General features: G+C 27.2%; 3 protein-coding genes across 5 annotated transcripts; 2 read left to right on the top strand and 1 right to left on the bottom strand.

Annotated features, from left to right (window-relative positions):
- Window positions 1-1,676: 1,676 nt before the first annotated feature.
- LOC132930667 (uncharacterized) lies at window positions 1,677-4,447 on the top strand. The gene is made up of 2 exons (XM_060996656.1): window positions 1,677-1,777; window positions 2,031-4,447. Exons 1-2 carry the CDS (start codon window positions 1,736-1,738, stop codon window positions 3,969-3,971), a joined length of 1,983 nt encoding a protein of 660 aa, XP_060852639.1. The 5' UTR covers window positions 1,677-1,735; the 3' UTR covers window positions 3,972-4,447.
- Window positions 4,448-6,182: 1,735 nt separating this feature from the next.
- Window positions 6,183-9,279, bottom strand: LOC132929778 (origin recognition complex subunit 4). 2 transcript variants are annotated; one of them, XM_060995339.1, is made up of 8 exons: window positions 8,847-9,279; window positions 8,376-8,558; window positions 8,123-8,282; window positions 7,369-7,520; window positions 7,007-7,306; window positions 6,787-6,895; window positions 6,535-6,713; window positions 6,183-6,469 (listed from the first exon to the last, which is right to left on the bottom strand). In XM_060995339.1, the coding sequence occupies exons 2-8, from the start codon at window positions 8,553-8,555 to the stop codon at window positions 6,302-6,304; spliced, it is 1,248 nt and encodes a 415-aa protein (XP_060851322.1). In that variant the 5' UTR covers window positions 8,556-8,558; window positions 8,847-9,279; the 3' UTR covers window positions 6,183-6,301. The 2 variants fall into 2 exon arrangements, with proteins under 2 accessions (XP_060851322.1, XP_060851323.1); XM_060995340.1 differs by having other exon boundaries at window positions 7,079-7,306.
- A 266-nt stretch (window positions 9,280-9,545) lies between these two features.
- On the top strand, window positions 9,546-19,470 carry LOC132929776 (E3 ubiquitin-protein ligase arkadia). 2 transcript variants are annotated; one of them, XM_060995336.1, is made up of 12 exons: window positions 9,546-9,684; window positions 11,237-11,630; window positions 13,718-13,937; window positions 14,004-14,293; window positions 14,691-14,866; window positions 15,026-15,552; window positions 15,820-16,009; window positions 16,654-16,739; window positions 16,808-16,922; window positions 16,993-17,202; window positions 17,283-17,368; window positions 17,435-19,470. In XM_060995336.1, the coding sequence occupies exons 2-12, from the start codon at window positions 11,420-11,422 to the stop codon at window positions 17,598-17,600; spliced, it is 2,277 nt and encodes a 758-aa protein (XP_060851319.1). In that variant the 5' UTR covers window positions 9,546-9,684; window positions 11,237-11,419; the 3' UTR covers window positions 17,601-19,470. The 2 variants fall into 2 exon arrangements, with proteins under 2 accessions (XP_060851319.1, XP_060851318.1); XM_060995335.1 differs by having other exon boundaries at window positions 15,817-16,009.
- Window positions 19,471-19,554: the final 84 nt, after the last annotated feature.

Genomic DNA, 19,554 nt, shown 5'->3' with positions numbered 1-19,554 from the left:
CTAATCACGAAAACTAAGAACGACATAAATATACATAGTGTAACAGGACTATTTAACAATTATAGAAACATTTGTAATGGAACTTTATTAAATAGTCATTAGTCTTGTTACACTTTATAATGTAGACGTTATTACGGTAATCACAAATCAGTAATCACCTTATGTCAGTTACACTTTACACACTTACACCACAGAATATAACAACCCTATTACACACCAGCACTTAGATCATATATATATATGTATATAGTATATGTATATTATGATCTAATTATCTAAGCACCAGCAATTTCATACTTTCATACATTGATTTGTATTTATAATTTATATATATATATATATATACATTACGGGCAATGTAAACCATACATTTGTTTAACCAACTAATATTATTTTTTATTTTTATTAAAAATTATAATTTGTTATTATCTATTTATAATAATTTATAGTATTGATTTTTTTTATTCATATCTCATAATATTATTACGATTATTTTTATGGAATAACAAAAAAAATAATAATTTAATGACTTTTTTGTTTTTGTTTGTTTTAGATTGTTATTAACAAAAATAAGTTTATACACAGAATTTCAAAAATTTTATAATTTATTGTAAAATTGCAATTATTTGAAAATTTAATTTAATTTATTTTAAAGATAAAATGATAATATTAGTTATTCCAACAAAATAATCGTAATATTATGACACACGATGAATAAAATTAATAATCATTGTTTTTAATAAAAAATCAATACTATAAATTATTATAAATAAAAAATAGATAATAATAGATAATAATTTTTAGTAAAAATAAAAAATTATTAGTTGGTTAAAAAAAAATTCATAGATTACATTGCCCGGGCAAATGTGTACCTACTACCTACTACCTACATTGCTCAGTATATTCCTGCAAATAGCCCTTTTATATACATATACATATTATTTTCCTACGGATGTGCCAAGAACGACAAGAAAATAATTTAGGATTTCGATTAGAACAATGATATAGTGACTTATGATGACTAATAATGACTTTGGGAATTAATAATCTGCACGTATATAATATTTTCAATTTTGGTCTACTTATATAAATAATTTCTAGGTTAACTTCATCTCCTCCTTGATGTCGACTATTTTTTACATAAATCGTGATAGTCAGGGCCGACGCCGGGGCGGAAGCCCCGGGGCCCTCTAAAGTACCAAAGTAAAAGGGGCCCAACAATTTAAGGTTTTGAAAAGCATATATTGTTAAAAGGGCCCAAATGAAATTTCAGCCCCGGGGCCCAATATGTTCTTAATCCGGCCTTGACTATCTGTCTATCTGGTAGTTCGAATTAGTGTGGTCGTCTTATACTGTTTATATAGGGTTAGGTGTACGATGCAGATGTCCGCGGCATCATGCCACATGGCTGAACCCATTCAACACAGGCACACAGCACGTACAATTTACGTTTAAAATAAGGATAATGTTGGTGTATATATTATAAAATATAGGGGAGACTGGCTTAATATGACATATTAGGGTAATATGACACATTGATGTTTTGATTAGAATTATTGACATTTAGGAACCAAAGACTCTTTAAATACTTGACATATAACCTCCTACTTATGATTGTATACAGTGACCACATGTTTTGATCTTATCAGAGAATTTGTTTACAAAAATGTGTTTTGTGTCTTATCAACTTTTTTTTTTATCATTTTTAAAAATTAATATAAAAATACAAATTTTTATGTTCCTTCATTTTTTTTTGCTAGAAGTTGAACATAAAAAGGTAAGCTATACTACTATTATTTTATAATTACGCTTATTATAATACTTTTACCATAAAAACTTTGAAAAAAACTTGTATGGTATCAGGCAAAATGACATAGCTGTGTGTCATTTTACCTATAGTATAATATATTATGACTATAGGTACATTTTTACCTATTATTTATATTTTAATTTTATTATAGCTCTTATAGATTATTATGGTTATAGGTATTATCATATTAATTAATTGTTTTTTAATTTATTCACTGTAGTTGAGAATGGTATCCCACTATGCAAGAAAAACTAAACGACAAACATGGTCGGAAGAAAGTATGAAGAAAGCTATATTGGCTGTACAAAATAAAGAAATGGGGTGGCTTAAAGCTTCCAAATATTTCAATATACCTCAAGCTACACTTCGTCGTCATTTTCATAATACAAATAAAATAGCAAAAGGAATAGTGAAACATCTTGGTCGACCAAGTTGTTTGCCATCTATGGTAGAAAAAAAATTGATTGACCATATTTTAAACTTGGAGTCTAGATTTTTTGGAATGACTGTCCAAGAAGTAAAGAAAATGGCTTATGATTTTGCCGAAGAAGCTCATATTCCACATAACTTTAATAAAGAAAAGAGAGAAGCAGGGTGGGACTGGTTAGCTGGGTTTCGTAAAAGAAATCCACAGCTATCATTACGTTCTCCGGAACCAACATCAGCTGCCAGAGCACAAGCTTTTAACAAGCCACAGGTACACAAATTTTTTAATCTTTTTTTTGACACTATGCGCAATGAAAACATATCAGTTGAAAAAATATATAATATGGATGAATCTGCATTGACAACGGTACAAAAGCCATCAAAGATATTTGCTCAAAAGGGCAAAAAACAAGTAGGTGTATTAACAAGTGCCGAACGTGGGCAGCATGTTACAGTGGTTTGTTGTATAGGTTCATCTGGGCAATGTGTACCCCCTGCTCTCATTTTTCCCAGAAAAACATTTAATGCTAATTTGTACGATGGAGCCCCTCCAGGTACTTTGAAAATGTATCAGGACACAGGTTATATGACTGGGGAATTATTTATTGAATGGATGAACCACTTTATAAGGAATGTTAAACCTAGTCTTGAAGAAAAAGTGTTATTACTTCTAGATGGCCATTCAAGTCACAAAACAGTAGATGCACTTGAACTTGCTAAAAAGTCAGGTGTTGTTTTACTTTGTCTACCTCCTCATTGCACGCACCGACTTCAACCTTTGGATGTTGGTATTTTTGGTCCTCTTGATGTATATTTTAACCAAGAAATAGAAATTTGGTTAAAGGCTAATGCAGGCCGAACAGTTGGACTCTATCAAATATCTAACATTTTTGGTCGTGCTTTTGTAAAAACAGTTACAATGAAGAATATTTTGTCATCATTTCAAGCCTGCGGTTTAAATCCATATAACCCAGATATCTTTCCAGATCATTTATTTGCTCCAAGTTTGACAACAAATAATTTGAATTTTGAAGAACCTACTAATAATACAAATATACTTTCTGAGGAACAAAATGAAGTCATTTTTCCAAGTACTGAAGATACTGAAGATAATGTGAATAATGTGACTGTTGTAGACATAGATACAAATTTTCAGACTTCTCCATTACTTTTGCCAATGCCTGCTTGTTCAAACACAGAAACAAACCTAAATACTGAAAATATTTCTAAAATAATACAAAAAATTTCACCTTTGCCTAGCTGTTCCTTTGCTGGCCCTAGAAAATCAAATAAAAATAGATCTACAGGAACTCAAGTGCTTACAAAAAGTCCACTCATAAAACAATTAAAAGAAAAACAAAATGAGAAAAAAGATAAAGAATTAAAAAAGTCTATGAAAATCAAATCTAAAAACACTCAGGCAGTTATGAAGAATCCACATATTAAGAATATAAAAAAGAAACAAGAAAAAGTAATTAGAAAATCAAAAAGACCAGTAAATCGCAAATTATTTTTAGATGTTCCAACTGAAAACGATGCTCAAAGTGAAGCTGATGATGTTGATAATGATGAAGATGAAGTTGCTTGTCTTTATTGTAATGATTTATACAAACATTCTAAATCTAATGAGACATGGATACGTTGTAATTTCTGTAAAAAATGGGCGCACACAGCCTGTGCAGGTATTGATTTTGGAGTAAAATATTTTGAATGTGAGTTATGTCAAGAAGACTGAATTTTAAAAAAAGACTGAATTTTAAAAATTAACTAAGACTGAAATTCTAAAGTTAGTCTAAGGAAGACTTATGTTTTATTACCAAACAGCATTTTATTTGTTGTTATTATGTTTTTATAGAATTAATCTAAGGAAGACTCATGTTTTATTTTTTATTACTAAACAGCATTTTATTTGTTTTTATTATGTTTTTATAGAATTTTATATATAACTAAAGTCTTGTTATTTATAATAATAATAAAAAAATTAAACTATTAAATAAACTATTGCATTCCAAAAAATTATAATTTATTTCTATTGCCAAGTATACAATGGTTGCTTATACAAATGGTGTATGCCATTTTATCCGACACTCCGGGTAAAATGACATAGTAGATACATTTTAAAAAAAATGAATTAAAATAATTTGTTTGTATTGAATGTACAATTAGACTTCAGAAATATGTGTATAATATAAATACAAATATGTTGCTCAAGTTTCATGTGTTAACTAACATTATTTCCTTCAGTATTTTTTAATTAAAAAATGGTATGTCATATTAAGCCAGTCTCCCCTAATATGTACGTAAATACGTAATTAATACTCTTATAAATGCATAATATACGCAATATTACGTGTATTATTGGGGTATTAGTAGTTGGTTGAACTTAAATCGATTTACGTGTAAGAATACATGAATATATTAGGTTTAAAAAAAGTTGATACATACCTATATTCGAATATTTTCCGTGGAAATATTGCATTTAATTAACGTCGATCATACGTGTATTTTTGGTTGGTCGTACTTTAGTACTTATTCTGGTTATAACTGAAATAAAAAATACCCTAATTTTCTTTCAAAAAACGTTGGGTTGATACTTATGAAGTTACAATAAATTACTTAATGAAAATTGGTCTTTGAGATAATGTTGATTGTTGAGTGCAAACATTTTATTTTTGATTGAGTATGTATGAGTTAAACCACTTTTTATTTTATCTTAAACATTTTTAAAATTAGAAGGTTAAGGTATCACATGTATGACTGTTGATTTTTTAATAATATTAGAGTAGTTGTGATAATTTGAATTTTTACAGTAGCCGATTTACTGCTTTGATGTTTACTTCTGTTCCAGTATGTTAGACTAAACATTCTAATAAATAAGCAAGCTAGAATACTAAATAGTCAAATTATTACGAGAGTAATGTAACTAGAGACCGAATTTCCGTACATTTGCATCTTTTAATGACGTGCTCTAAATCCTATAGAAACAAGCTACAAAACCAAATCAAGAAATGTAGATTATAGATTAATTTGTAGAAAGTTAGTACAAGTATTTTTGCTTCAAAATCTATTAAAACATTTATCTACTCTGTCATTGGTATATGATATATGAACTATGAAGTAGCAGATATAGTACTTTTCTATCCGTAAACTGCAGCAGCCGTAGTTAACTCGAATTTCACAATTAAAATACATTAGGTGACAGAAGCCATAATTTTACAGACAAATCTTGGAAATGTATACATGATAATAAATTTTAATCAAATATTGTAAATCAGATTACTATTATTTTATTAAAATTTTATATTTTAATATAATACTTAATAGTTAATACAAACTAATAAATAATAATATTATAAAAAATAAATAGCAATAAAAATAAAATTTGAAGTAGTTACCTATAATGAAAAAATTGACACAATTTCTAATAAAAATTTGTTTTTGGCGTTTTTGCACAATTTGTCATTTTATTGCATGTTTTTTTTAAGTGTTTCATGCACAAAAATCTGGTCTAACTAAAAATTATGATCTTTTGTTTTACAATTACCGTAATTTAGATAATTTCAGATCTATAGTGTTTTCGGTGAGACTGTAGAGTTAATATTTTCTTTAAATACTCTATTAATTTATTTAGCTCTTCAACATGTTTTAATGTTTTATACATGTAAGAGAAAGGGATGTTTGAAATATATTTTCTTCTCACAGGACAATCCCGAAAAAAATTTATAATATCTTTAATTGTTCCAACTGTAATACGAATATCTGAAACATCATTTAAGTTATTAATTCCTAGATTAAATTTCTGTAAATTATAACGAAAAAAATGGGCGTTTAGAAATTAATTTTTTTAGCTTAAGTCAATTTTTCAGCCATAGTAGAACAATTATTATACATGCTTGTCTTATAAATTTTGACAAATCAAGTTCAAAGGTTGTAAGAATAGACAAAATTATAATAAATAAAATATTATATTATATTACAAAACGTACATTTTGAGTAGGATAGTACATACATTATCAATTAAATATTATAAATAAATAAATATACAGTACAAAATTATACAGCAATTTAAATTATATTACTATCTATCCATTGTAATATGACTGGAGGTAGTCTGTAGTATATATTAGAAGCTGTCTTCACTTTATCTAGATTGACTGAACACTTGTACAGACGGTATTCTTTTAAAACATTTTTATTCTCTATAACTGCTACAGGTAGTATTAATTGCATTACCTAAATTAATAAACATAATTAAAAAATGTAATTATAGAAAATAAAAAAAAAATTATAACACTAACTGATAATCTTTCAAAAGCTTTTATAACAACTTGTCTTTTTGTTACAAGTAATGTTGAATTTCGTGATGCAAATTTACTATATCGATCATAAATCATTTCAAAATTAAATGGTTCTTGATCATAGATTTCTGAGTGATGGCAAATTGAAATCACTAAACAAAATTCTAGAACTGATAGTCCTGTGAAAAAAAAAGATTCTAAAACTGTATAAAACATTTTTTAAGATTTTAAATCTTAATGACAACATTTTACCTAATAAATTGACAAGAATCATATCTTTCTTAAACAATGTAGTGTAGCTATTTGTTAAATCTTCAACAGTTAACATTTTGTCTTTTGATAAATTTGAAAGTGCCATAAACTGAAAAAAATTAAACATTCCTTTTTTATTTTATGTATATTTATAGGAAATCCTTTTTTACAAATGAAAAATAAATATAAATATACATTAATTAATAATTTGAATACTTACAATGAGTAAATTTAGTTTTGTATTATTATTGCTTAATTTAAATAGATCTTTAATCAAATTTTCTATTCTTACATCTGATATTAACAAATCAATATTATTGTTCCAGTTTTTCAAAACATCAGCTTTTACTTTGCAATGTTTGCTAATTGTAAGAGAATGTTTAAATCTTTCTAACAGTTGAATAGTTTCTGATGGAGGTTTCAACATCATTATATTATGTGAAAACCTAGATTTAACTCGTTTCTCGAGTAATTCAATAACATCAATTCGTGATGTTAAGCCAATAATACACAATGGGTTCTAAAATACAAAATAATATATTAAATGCTACATAATTATCACAGTATAATTTATTTTTTTACTTGTTGAGATTGGACAGAGTCAAACAAATTATACAACAATGTTTGATTAGTATGAGAACAAAACATATCAAATTTATCTAATACCATAATAATTGATTTTGAAGCTGTTTTGTTCCCTGTTCGAAAGCTCTCCAATAAAAAACTTATATTATCTATAAAAATAATTATTTATTAATATTAGTATAATAATATTATTATAGTTAGTTTTATAAATACATATTGTTCTATGATTTAAATAATTTTTTTCTCTTTCTTCTTAAGGATTTGTCAGCTATCAAGACCATCTCGACAAACGTAATTTAAAATTTAGTTTTGAGTTAACAAAAAAATACTTAAGTATCTATTAGAAAACACGGTTAATATAAGATAGAGTCACATTAGTATTATCTAATTATATAACAAATTCAACAAGTTTTTAAATTTATTTTCTTTTAATTTTCAGTTTTGTTCAAATTGTGACTGTTGTTGTACCAACAATGATATTCTTAGGATTTTTTAGTAGAGGATAGAATTATTTTAAAATAATGAAAAACATCAAATATTTAAATACTGATCCTCTTACAATTTATACGTATATAATACAGATGTTAAATTAGATATAAATAAACTCATAACTTTGAAACTTTGTCTGACCTACAAGTTCTGACTTCACTATTTTACTTAGCACTAAAGTCTAAAAGGTACATTAAAAAAAACAAATGTTTGATTTTAGTGAAGGGGATGCTAAAGTGGATTTTCAACAAAATATACAAACCAGCATAAGATCCTTGAGCAAAAGTTCCATCCAAATTTTCCATTTGAAGTTGTTGTATAATACTTTTAAGAGCTAAATTATCATCAGTATGAATGAGACCATTTAATAATACTAGTGTATGAGATTCAGGTGAAAGAGATTTTATAACTGATTCCATTAACTGAAAGTGTAAATTTAAAAATAAAAATTTACATAATACATTATAAAATTAGAATGTATTAGATAATATCTAAATATAATATAAAATACACACCATTGATTTTCCACATCCACGAGACCCAAGTATAATGACTGAGTCGCTTTCTCCAAAATCAGTAGTTTTTTTAATAATCTGTAAGAGTTCATTTTGTTCTTTGTCAAATCCATAAAGTTGGTCATTCAAAATAAGTTTTTTTTTTATATCTTGAATACAAACACTAAAATCAAATCCCATGATCTAAAAATAAATAAATAATTTAAAGTTTGTATGAACAGAATTATTAAAACTTAGTTTGATATGAAAAATTGTATAGAAAGATACAAATTATAATGCATGTAGGCCACTGAAAATCTCAAAAATTAAATACTCTACTAGATTCTTAAAAGTTTACTGAGTTTACTTGTGAGTTAAGAATTGAAATTATAAACATAAGAAATAAAGTTGTTGGGAATGAATTCTAGAATAAATCTTTTAAAGAATAAAAATAACTATGGGAGCAACCATATCATAAAACTTAAGACTTACAATGGATTTTTTTCTATGAACCGTATTTTCTATTTATAATAGACAGGGAAATACGGATATGTTTAAAACGCTTGATCTGAAAAAGTTTGTAAATTAAAAATTATAGATCACAAATTGTTTTGTATAAGTGTTGGACATCATAAAAAATATATATTTATCGTTTATCTGCAATACTTCTCGAAATCTCGACTAAAACCAGTTTTAACTTATAAATATATTAGAATTGAGTGGTTGAGTTTACAACTGTACTATATTATTGACTATGACTATTATTGTGGTCTGAGAAGACATTTGATAAGGGAATGTTTGGCGGTAAACTGATGATACATTGATAACGGACAAAGATTGGCGTTATCAGCACACGATAGCCTTAGTAGTGGTTGGCGGCACTGGGTTCGCATGTCCATATGGTACTACGCAAAATGGCGTTTCCACGATACGCCATAGTCTATACTCCATACGCATAGTACGCGTACTACACCGATTGTACTACGTTCGCGTTCGGTACTTCGGTGGCAACCTATACCCTCGATTGCCACCACGGCCCCACATCATCAGTCGTGTTTCTGGCTTTTGGTGTTTTTTTTGCGTGCGTGAAATGTCATTTTGTTTTTCTTGACAAAAACAAAAAAAAAAAAAAATGAGCCGTACTAATAAGTTTAAATTTATCTCTTGAATTCGGTCGTCCTATCTGCGCCGCTCTTCACCCTCTCACTCACTCTATCTCACTCACTGTCATTATCTTTCTTTTGTTTTTCACCATCAACAATACATAGTACACACACGGAAGCAATCGGGCTGCCGTACTCTACAGGATGGATGCGGACGTATCGAAAAGGTAAAATAGATATTACCTAAGTGTTGTTGACTTGTTGTCAGTCGGACAAAACTGAATTGAAAAAACGTAGTACAATTACACGCGTCGCCTTTTGTGTTCGAGTTACGTTACATGTTTCGCCTAGGATTTCGTAACCAACCGGACCGAGAGTAAATTTATAACTCATCATTGCACATTACGGAAGCGTATCAACAATAACAATTATCGCTATCCATCTTTCTTCGACTGACGCAGTGACGCGGCACTTGCGATTTTGCATTTCTGTCTTCATGTATATTGTTTTTGATCGTTGCTCCGTTTTATTTCTTGAACACTTTAATTTCTCTCATCCCTATCCTTTATAAAAGCCATCACTTGTAATCTATCGAGCCTTTAATTTTGTCATCTTTTGGACACTAATCTTGTGTTCCACACGAACTGCTTAATTAAGATAACATAATGTCGAAATTCGTTCATCTATTATAAGTATAGGTAACTTTATATATATCTACTCCCTTTTTGCCCACTTAATTATAAGTTTTTTTAATAAATATTTACAATTGAGTCCTATTTGTAGTACAATGTTGGTACTTTGAATATACTACCAAACATGTATAAAATATTCTTATCAAATGGAATTCTTGCATATTAGTGTATTTAACTACAGAGAACACAGTGTCTACATTGTTTTACTTAGGTATGCTATTATGTGTCTGGAATTTCAATAATAACAGACCAAGATGTGTATTGTGTGATAAGTTTTGTTTTATCTTAATACTTCATATTGTGGTCATGGTTGTAGTTAATAGTACTTACCTGTCGGTAAAATGTCTAAAATTTCTTGTATTGTATATGAACGTTGTTATACTTTAATTAATAGCTAAATCTATTAAATATGTTTTTCCAAAAACATTTGATTTGAAAATGTTTGATTAGATAATAGGTACTATTACTCATTTGTCAATTAAATCTACAGTTTATCAATTGTTTTCACTATGATTAAGACCCATATAATATCTTTATAATATTTAGAATTTTGTATTGTAGATTTATTTTATAGTAAATAATTAGTAATCGACAGGTGATATGATGGTTAATGAGATAATGTATTTAAAAATATTTATCATCATCAAGGTTTATTTCATTAAATAGGTACTAATTGTTCTCTGAAAAATGTCTGTTTAGTATACAATATAATCTGTATTATACCTAAAAATATTTACTTACACAAGCTTTAACAAAGATTTAGAGCTAAGTGTATATAAAACTTTAATTATATAGAATCTTGTCAATACATTATTTTTGTTAAATATGGTAGTTAATAACAATTATTAAATGTTTACTATACTTTTGCTGAGTTACATGAACAATTAAACAATCACAAAACATCTTACAAACCAATAATGCGCTAATAGTCTGCAAAACATGATTTAGTGACCTATATTTGAACCATTAAATTATTCTATTTTTCATGCAGTCCAGTAATTGTATATATATTTTTTTAATCCATAATAATATTGATTTTTATCATTTTTATTGAGTTTAATTCTAATTATTGTTGTTTTGTTTTTAGGATGAAATAAATTGTTGATGGGTTTCCTGACCTGCTTTTTAAATCTGATGATAATTTCTGAAATTCTCTAATTTTTTGTTGTCATTAAGACCCAATTTTAAAACTTAAAAGTCCTGTTTGTTTTTAATTTTCATTTAATCAATTAAGTTATCCTTATCCAGTCTGCTCAATTAATTTTTATCAATGGCGGATCAGTTGAATGAAACTAGTACTACAACCACTGATCATGGGAATAATTGGCCAAACACAAAACTACCAGCAGATGGTGATGTTCCTGATGATGTTTCTAATGGCCAAGAAACTCATAGTTTTGCTGATATATTAAGCACTGCATTCACGGCCACTGGACCTGTGCCAAGCCCACCAGCAGATACAGAGTCAAATATGCAATTAGGTAAGTACAATGTTAATTTAATTGTTCTATATCATTTTCATTATCATAATATTTAATTTTATTCTTCCATTAAATTATTTACAAAAATATTTTTGGGTATATTATTTATTGTAAATTTTTATTGATGATTAACATTTTGGTGAATTCAGTAATTATGCTGGTATGCATCGATAGTGTCTATAATTAGTGTACTTGAATTTTACCCCTTTAGGATCGGTTTCCTGCTTAATAAACTTAACACTCATCCAATTTTCCTTACCCTGACCCCAAAAGGATAACATCCCCTCTAGTTAGATTATTTCTACTGCCCACTAGGGTTTGATAGTGAAAAGCTCTCAACTGAGAGGTCTGTAGGACTAGAACTGGTAGATATATGGAAGTGACTACTTGTTATACTTTAATTTTCCTTTTATAGATTAAGTCATTTAGTCAAAATTTCAATTGCTGTATTTTTAACACAGTTCATATCAAAGTTATATACGTTAAACGTAAACTTACTACTACACAACCATACATTTGAAAATTTGAAACTTCTGGAAAAAAAATTGTACTCATTAATTTAATAATTTCACCAAGAACTTCCTTTGTCAATGTTGAGTCACTTTAATATGTAAATGTTTGAAATAACTTCTTAATTTAAATTTATGTTTTTTATTAATATTAAAATTATCAAAAAAAGTAAGTATGATAGGTAATTTCTGATTTCACCAAAATGTTAAACATGAAAAAACAAATATTTACAAAAAATAAAATATCCAAAAATGTTAATTTTTTGGTATTTTAAATTTAAACTAACACAAATTTTGGAAAAATTAAACATTTTAAAGTTTTTTTGACTATAACTTTCGAAATAATTTTGAGACTGAAGCACCACCCATCTAATTAAGTAAGCAAAAACACACAATTTAAAAAGAAAGTTTCAAAAAAATCACTTAGGAATTAAATTTCATTTGTCTCAAAATGTTATAACTCGATATGGTCAAAAGATATAATATCCTCCTTGTAATTTTTAGTCATACAAGATAAATTCTACTTTTGTATGTCTTATGTAGTTACAATTATTTGTAAACTATCCAATTTCACATATAATATATTAATAATTATTCATTATTTTGTTTTATTCTCTTGCAGTTATATATTCTATTGTTACAACTAAAATCAAAATTCCACTTAAATATAAATGTCCAAATCTGAGTGAAAATATCTTATACTCAGTCAATACAGATGTTAAATGGTTTTTTGTTTCTTAAAAAGTAGTGATTTTGACTAATTCATTTTTATCATTTAATAAAAAGTAATACTAAAGTATAAATATAAAATATATGTTAAATTTTTATTAATAATAAAATTGCATGGTTATTCATTTTCACAATTGGTTGAATTATTATTATTATTTTTTTTTGGTTTCATTTAATTATTTTTGATAACTATCTTGATTAATCAGTTAAATGATAGAAGCACATTATATTATACCATATTCAATTAAATTAATATTAAATTATATTTTAATTCATATTATGTTTTCTTTGTTAATACAATTCTAAACTATGATTTATAAAATTCCTTAAATACCTATGTTTAAAGTATATAACAATTCTTGGTATTAATTTTAAAATTAAATTAAATATGTATTTATAATTCTTTGAATCATTTATTTAGCTTTAGTGGATACTAGATTGCCAATTTTTTAGCAAATATTGTCATTTGAACAATTTGGTTACAAAATGCATCATATAAAAAATTTTATTCGTATATTTAAGGCCGGGCGAGCAAAAAAAAATATCCTGGTATTCTAACCCATGTTTGTTCAAGTATAAAATATGTATTTTGTATAATATTTTTATTTATTATTCATGATTTTATAAAAAAATAACAATATCAGTTGATGCGTTGACATTATATTATTCTATAAAATCTGCCCAAATCCTCCTCGTAAAACTTTATGTCAACATTGATTATATACATGTTTGACACATTTATTAAGTATACTTTGATGACAATTCTCAATTATTATTTTAAAATAATAAAAGTGTTATAAAGTTAATAACATAATATTTTATTAAAAATTATTAAATTATATTTTTTAGGAAATGAAATGGATTATGATCCATTATTTGCGGATGGAAGTGATTTAGAGACTGAAGATACACCACAAGAATTTTCTCCATTAAACTCTGATATATGGCGATATGGAAATACGCTTATAGAAACACCTTGGTCTGTACCACGCACTGATGAATCGTCCAGTCGAACTGTTAACCATCCAGTTCCATCTACTCCAACATCATCTGAGATGGGAAGAAAGAGGTACTTAAGACATATTTGTTTTATCTGTTATTTGTTATTATTATTTTTTATTTATTATTTTGTTAGATCATTGCTGTCTGGTGATAACAACTTACGAATGAAAACTGGTAAACCTGATACAAATCGTCCGTTGACTTATCCCAGACATCCAATGTCTAATCGAATGTTTAGACCACATCGTTATGGTCAAGAACAAATGTCTTCATCAGCATATACATCCATGAGTAATCATGGAGGAAATTATAAATACACCCAGCGACCAAATTCTCAGGTTCATACTACTACAGCTCCAAGTGATCATTCAATACCAAGTTCTTCAAATCAAAATAGAATGATTAACCCTCAATCATCATCAAGTAAAATATACATTTTTTGTTAATTACACTTATAATAGTATAATTGCTTGTTTATTATAATATGATTATCAATTAGCTTGTAACTTACAATTTAATAAATAACTTATAGTCTATACATTAAAACCTCAAAAGTTAAAATAAAGAAAGTATTCTTTTTTATGAAGTATTTAATTATACTTGTTATGCAGAAGTTTATAAAAAATATAAATGTTCCTAAGATGTATTTATTATTATTCATGTAACATTAGTAATCTTGATTTTGGTAATGTTTTAAATGTTAACAAAGCTAAAGGAGAAAAAAATTAGTAATAATTGTTTTAGTATACCCACCCCTTTCTTAGACAAATATCAGGATAATAAAAATGTTTAGCTTTTCTTATAATTTTTTTTGTTTTAGCTGAAGAATACACAGTCTACGGAATGAATAATATGGGCGCCCCTCAACCCGGCCGTTTTAATAATGATCCACGTAGAGCAGAATGGACAAATGTGATGGATGCTGATGATGATGAAGACAGTGGGATAGAGTTAGTCACAGTCAACAATTTTCAACAACGAAATATAAATCAACTAGTAAGTTGACCACTATCTCAATTTATTTCATTTTAATTATATATTTAGTTGAATTATATAGTATACATTAAAAATTAAAATACAAATTATAATTTAACTCTTAAGAATATTATACTTGTTAAATATTATGAGTACCTAAAAGTATTAATATTTCAACAGCCAACTGGTCCACCTGTAGTAGATTTAACTCTAGAGTCTGAAGAAGTCAATGATCCTTTAATGAATCATTCAGGAAGAACACCTCAAGCTGACATATCTATGGGTCATACAATGTTTAGTAGTCGTTTCCCAATTATACAACCACAACGACAGTATGTCAGTCACTCTGCTATGCGTTCTATGCCTGGATACACTCAACAATTTCCTCCTAATCCGTCCCCTCTGTATCGAAATGATGTCATTTTCATGGATCAGCCTCCTCAAGCTCCTTGTATACACACAGCTCATCCACCTCCAGGTACTCCAGGTTGGCCGCCACCGTGTAGTCAGTGTCATAATACATCTAGGGTTGTATTTGGAATGGGTAGTCACATACATCCGGCACACCACCATCATCATGGTATGATGGCTACACATCCAATGACTCCATGTGTACCTTCAAATGTACCTTTATACCACCAAAGATTATGGTATAATCAACATAGAATACAAGAAATGCAAAGAAGAAGAATGGATATGATGAATGGGTAAGAAATTTGATTACTGTTTAAAATAAAATGTATACTTGCAATTAGTCGTTTAGATTATAAAAAAAAAAATGTTATGTTTAATATTAAAATAATCTTTCTTTTTAAAATCTCCTAATTAATATTATTTTTATTAGGTTATTAAATGATCTTGTGTAATAAGATGTTTTTGTTTTTGTGTAAAAACTGGTTTTAATATTTTTGTATTGACTTTTACAAATAATCTTATGCAGATAAGGCATTGTTACATTTTTCACTTTTTAGCAGTTCTGTACGTTCGTTAAGGAGTATACCGCCAGTGTCATGCATGCAGGGATATCAACAACCACCTCAACCAACACCTGTCCATCCATCTATTCAAGCAATTCATACAGTGTTACCTCCACCTCAGCAACCAAATGTGTTCAGCCGGCCAGAAGTAATCACTTCACGTAGAATTGGTCCTACTGCTGTCATTGTAAGTAAAAGTTTTTGCATCCTTTTTTATAGACAAGACTCGAAGTGTATTGAAATAATATTAATGTTCTGGTTCATAATATTAGTTTTTGCATCAGGTCCTGTTTGTTAAATTAGAATTTAAGGATTCTGGATCGAAAAAATATAAAAATTAAAGAAATTTGCTATTCTTTAAATATTTCCGAAAATATCACAATCAGGGATTAAAATTATTAATGATTATTTTTTTAAAAATGCAAGTACCTATGTAAAATTAAGCTTGTTACTGAAGTTAGTACATATTTTGAGAACTATATCTATTGATTATATATAACTATATATAATATATTATGGTTAATAATTTTGATTGTAACAGAAAAAAAATATACTAATTATAGTCATATTACAATCCTAGAATGAATTAAAGTTAAGAATGCAGTCGAAAAAAGTCTATTTTTAATTGTGCTGAAACATATTCAAGAAATTCTAAAAGACCACCCTGATAAACTTAATAATTTTATTATTTATCTAAAATAAAGTTTATCTGCATTTACCATTTTGTATTACTTAGATTTAAATTTTAAAGTTGCATGTAAATGTCATTAATACATCACTAATTTCAGTTAGTTACTGGTTTATAATAATATATTTTTTTTACATTTATAGACCTTATCTCCTCCTACCGATGGAATAGAACAAGTACCTACATCATCACTACAAACTGAAATTGTGGTTCAAAGTGGGTCTACGAGGTATTTATTCAACTTTTATTACATTTAAATATATAATATAATATACTTATTTTGTTTTTTTTTTTCAGTGATAGCGGTCATCCTCATATTCATCATTATTATAATTATCATCCTCCTGGACCACCAGGTCGAATGCATCATGTACGCATTAGTATTGGAGCTCCGTCAGGAACTATTGTTAATGTAATTTGGAATGTTTTTTTTCTCAACTAAACAATATATAATTATTTAAAAACATATATTTTTAATATAGACAACTCCGGGCTCAACAATTCCATCACAGCCAGGTACTGATATACCTACGATTCCTCCATTAGGATCAATACCCATGTTAACACGTCATTTGTCATATCGGCTAGAAGATTACTTACGATTAATGGAGCAACGCCGCATTCACATGATGAATCGTGGGGCCTCAAAAGACACAATAGAAAAGAATACTTTCCCTCATAAATATAAACGTGTAAGTATTTCAATTATTATAAGTATAATAGTACAATATTGTATAGTTAATTATTCATAAATTATGTGGTTATATGATAGATTAAGAGATCATCAGATGAAATGGAAGATAACACAGAAAAATGTACTATTTGTCTTTCAGACTTTGAGGATACAGAGGATGTTAGGTAAAAATTAAAAAGATAATAATAAACATAATTTAAAATAATAAAAATATTTGATTAATTTTCTAGGCGTTTACCATGCATGCATTTATTTCACATTGAGTGTATTGACCAATGGTTGTCATCTAACAAACGATGTCCTATATGTCGTGTGGACATAGAGACCAAAGAAACTAAAGATGCTGCTTCTGGCTCACCTTTGCCGTCTGAAACTCCATTCATTGTTCCAACATGACACGGAGAACTGGTGGTTTTACCACCAGCTAATTCGTGTTCAACCTCTTCTCGTTGAATTATGTGTAAGAGAAGAGGAACGAGAATGCATCATTGTTTTGCTGTAATAGTATTCCACTGCTAAATATTATACTTCTACAGGTTTTATTGTAACCATTTAATAAAATTTGTTACCCTCACTATATACTATAGGGTCTTGCGTGTGATAAAATTTAAAACAAAAAAACCAGTCACACTAGTGTGCGCGAGCTTTTCCATTCATATGTGATAACTTTTTTTTTAGCAATTTTGCATGTTTTCGTTTTAGTAGAACTTTTAACTTTTGTGTTTTATCCGTTGTGCAATTAGTTGTCCCTGCCCTGCCTTTAATAGTTATGGGTATTTTTTTTAAATGTTGAAGATTTTAAAAATGTGTCTTATACATTGTATTATAGATTATCCACAAAATAATACTTTTATTTTTTAAACATTTACATACAACAAATACCTAACATTTTTTGTTGATTTACTATGAGAAAGTTTATAGTTATTAGATTTCTTTTTTTTAACTATTCATTATTTTTTTTTAAATTTAATCTCTTAATGTTATATAAGAGTGCTTTTCTTTCCAACTTTGACAATATTTACCATTTATTTTTTACAACATTTGAATCAAGAAATCATTTTACTTTTGTGACTTGTTGGCAGTGTTGAACTTTAACTATTTTTAACTTAATCGCTCATTATTATTACTGAATCATGTAGTCTTAGGTATCATTATGTACGTATTATATATAATGATAATAAGCATTTAAATTTTATTTTTGTCCACGGTCCCCCTTATTTTCTGAAGCAACTGCACGTATCGAGTATGAAAATAATGTGCAAAAAACATATCCGAGTTTTTTTAAATTCATTGTTTTTACTTGATAATTATTGTTATCAGAATAAATATGTTGTGGTCGTGAGTAGTTATTATGTTATATGTAGTGATATATATTTATATATATATATATTAATAATTATTACATAATATTATAGTTTAGATATTATTTTTACTATTATTATTTTGTATTTTTAATTAATTGTGTCACACTTATCGAATTTACCTATACCCTAAGTACCTGCAATACAAATTATTTAAAATAAATAAATATTGAATATCAAGTTTAACTATTTAGTATCGGTCGCTTTATATAATATAATCTTTGGATATATATAATATATACATATATTTTTTGTCGTTTTAACAGATCATCGTGAATAATTTCTTATTAATAGATTTTTATCAGAAAATATTTATAACATGCATAATTTTAATATTAATATGTATAGTAAAATTTCTTTTAATTAAATTACCAATAAAATTATCGAAATATTCATGTTAAATTAAATGTTTCTACCACTACCATTACGTGCTCGTTAATATTTTAATTTATAACGCTATGTTTAGAGAATATCTGTTGTTTGCATAATAAATTACAGCTAAATGTTTAGCCATTTCGCATTAAGAAAAAATACTATTTTCTATCCAGAGTAACTTAATAATCATTGACTATACTATTGCTGTTTCTCGTCTTTTTTAATTGATCTCTTTAGTTTTTAAGCACATTTGGAATATATATTTTTAAAAAATAAAAAAAAACTTGCGGCGCAAAATCACAATAATTGTCAACAAAACCAACCTTTTCCCCAGAATATACTAATATTGTTTTTTTTTTCCCCCAAGTGTATTGTGATAATAATTGAAAACTTTTTAAAGAAATTTGTATGTTTTTTTTTCTTATTATTATGTAACATATTATTACTTTATTATGATAATTATTACCTCTTCCAGTTTCCATGTAAATGATGTTGCTTTATTATTATTATACATATTATTTTTTTTTTTATTATTAGTTATTTGTATGCATTTATTTTGTATAACTATATTGTTATATAATTATTTAAGAAAAAATGGAAAATCAATTAGATTT

This window comes from Rhopalosiphum padi, chromosome 4 (genome assembly GCF_020882245.1).
Source record: "Rhopalosiphum padi isolate XX-2018 chromosome 4, ASM2088224v1, whole genome shotgun sequence".
NCBI lineage: Eukaryota > Metazoa > Arthropoda > Insecta > Hemiptera > Aphididae > Rhopalosiphum > Rhopalosiphum padi.
The sequence above is the reverse complement of the archived record's forward strand: the minus strand, read 5'-3'. Positions and strand labels throughout refer to the sequence as shown.

What these genes read in the sequence shown, in the direction of transcription:
- LOC132930667 (XM_060996656.1), top strand. Translation starts at nt 1,736, where the DNA reads ATGTTCCTTCATTTTTTTTTGCTAGAAGTTGAACATAAAAAG. An exon ending in TAGAAGTTGAACATAAAAAG is followed by an intron (nt 1,778 to 2,030) that starts GTAAGCTATACT and finishes TATTCACTGTAG; the next exon opens with TTGAGAATGGTATCCCACTA.
- LOC132929778 (XM_060995339.1), bottom strand. Translation starts at nt 8,555, where the DNA reads ATGGGATTTGATTTTAGTGTTTGTATTCAAGATATAAAAAAAAAACTT. An exon ending in GTGGATGTGGAAAATCAATG is followed by an intron (nt 8,283 to 8,375) that starts GTGTGTATTTTA and finishes TTACACTTTCAG; the next exon opens with TTAATGGAATCAGTTATAAA. An exon ending in TGCTCAAGGATCTTATGCTG is followed by an intron (nt 7,521 to 8,122) that starts GTTTGTATATTT and finishes TTATTTTTATAG; the next exon opens with ATAATATAAGTTTTTTATTG.
- LOC132929776 (XM_060995335.1), top strand. Translation starts at nt 11,420, where the DNA reads ATGGCGGATCAGTTGAATGAAACTAGTACTACAACCACTGATCATGGG. An exon ending in TCTGAGATGGGAAGAAAGAG is followed by an intron (nt 13,938 to 14,003) that starts GTACTTAAGACA and finishes TTATTTTGTTAG; the next exon opens with ATCATTGCTGTCTGGTGATA. An exon ending in CGTCAGGAACTATTGTTAAT is followed by an intron (nt 16,923 to 16,992) that starts GTAATTTGGAAT and finishes TTTTTAATATAG; the next exon opens with ACAACTCCGGGCTCAACAAT.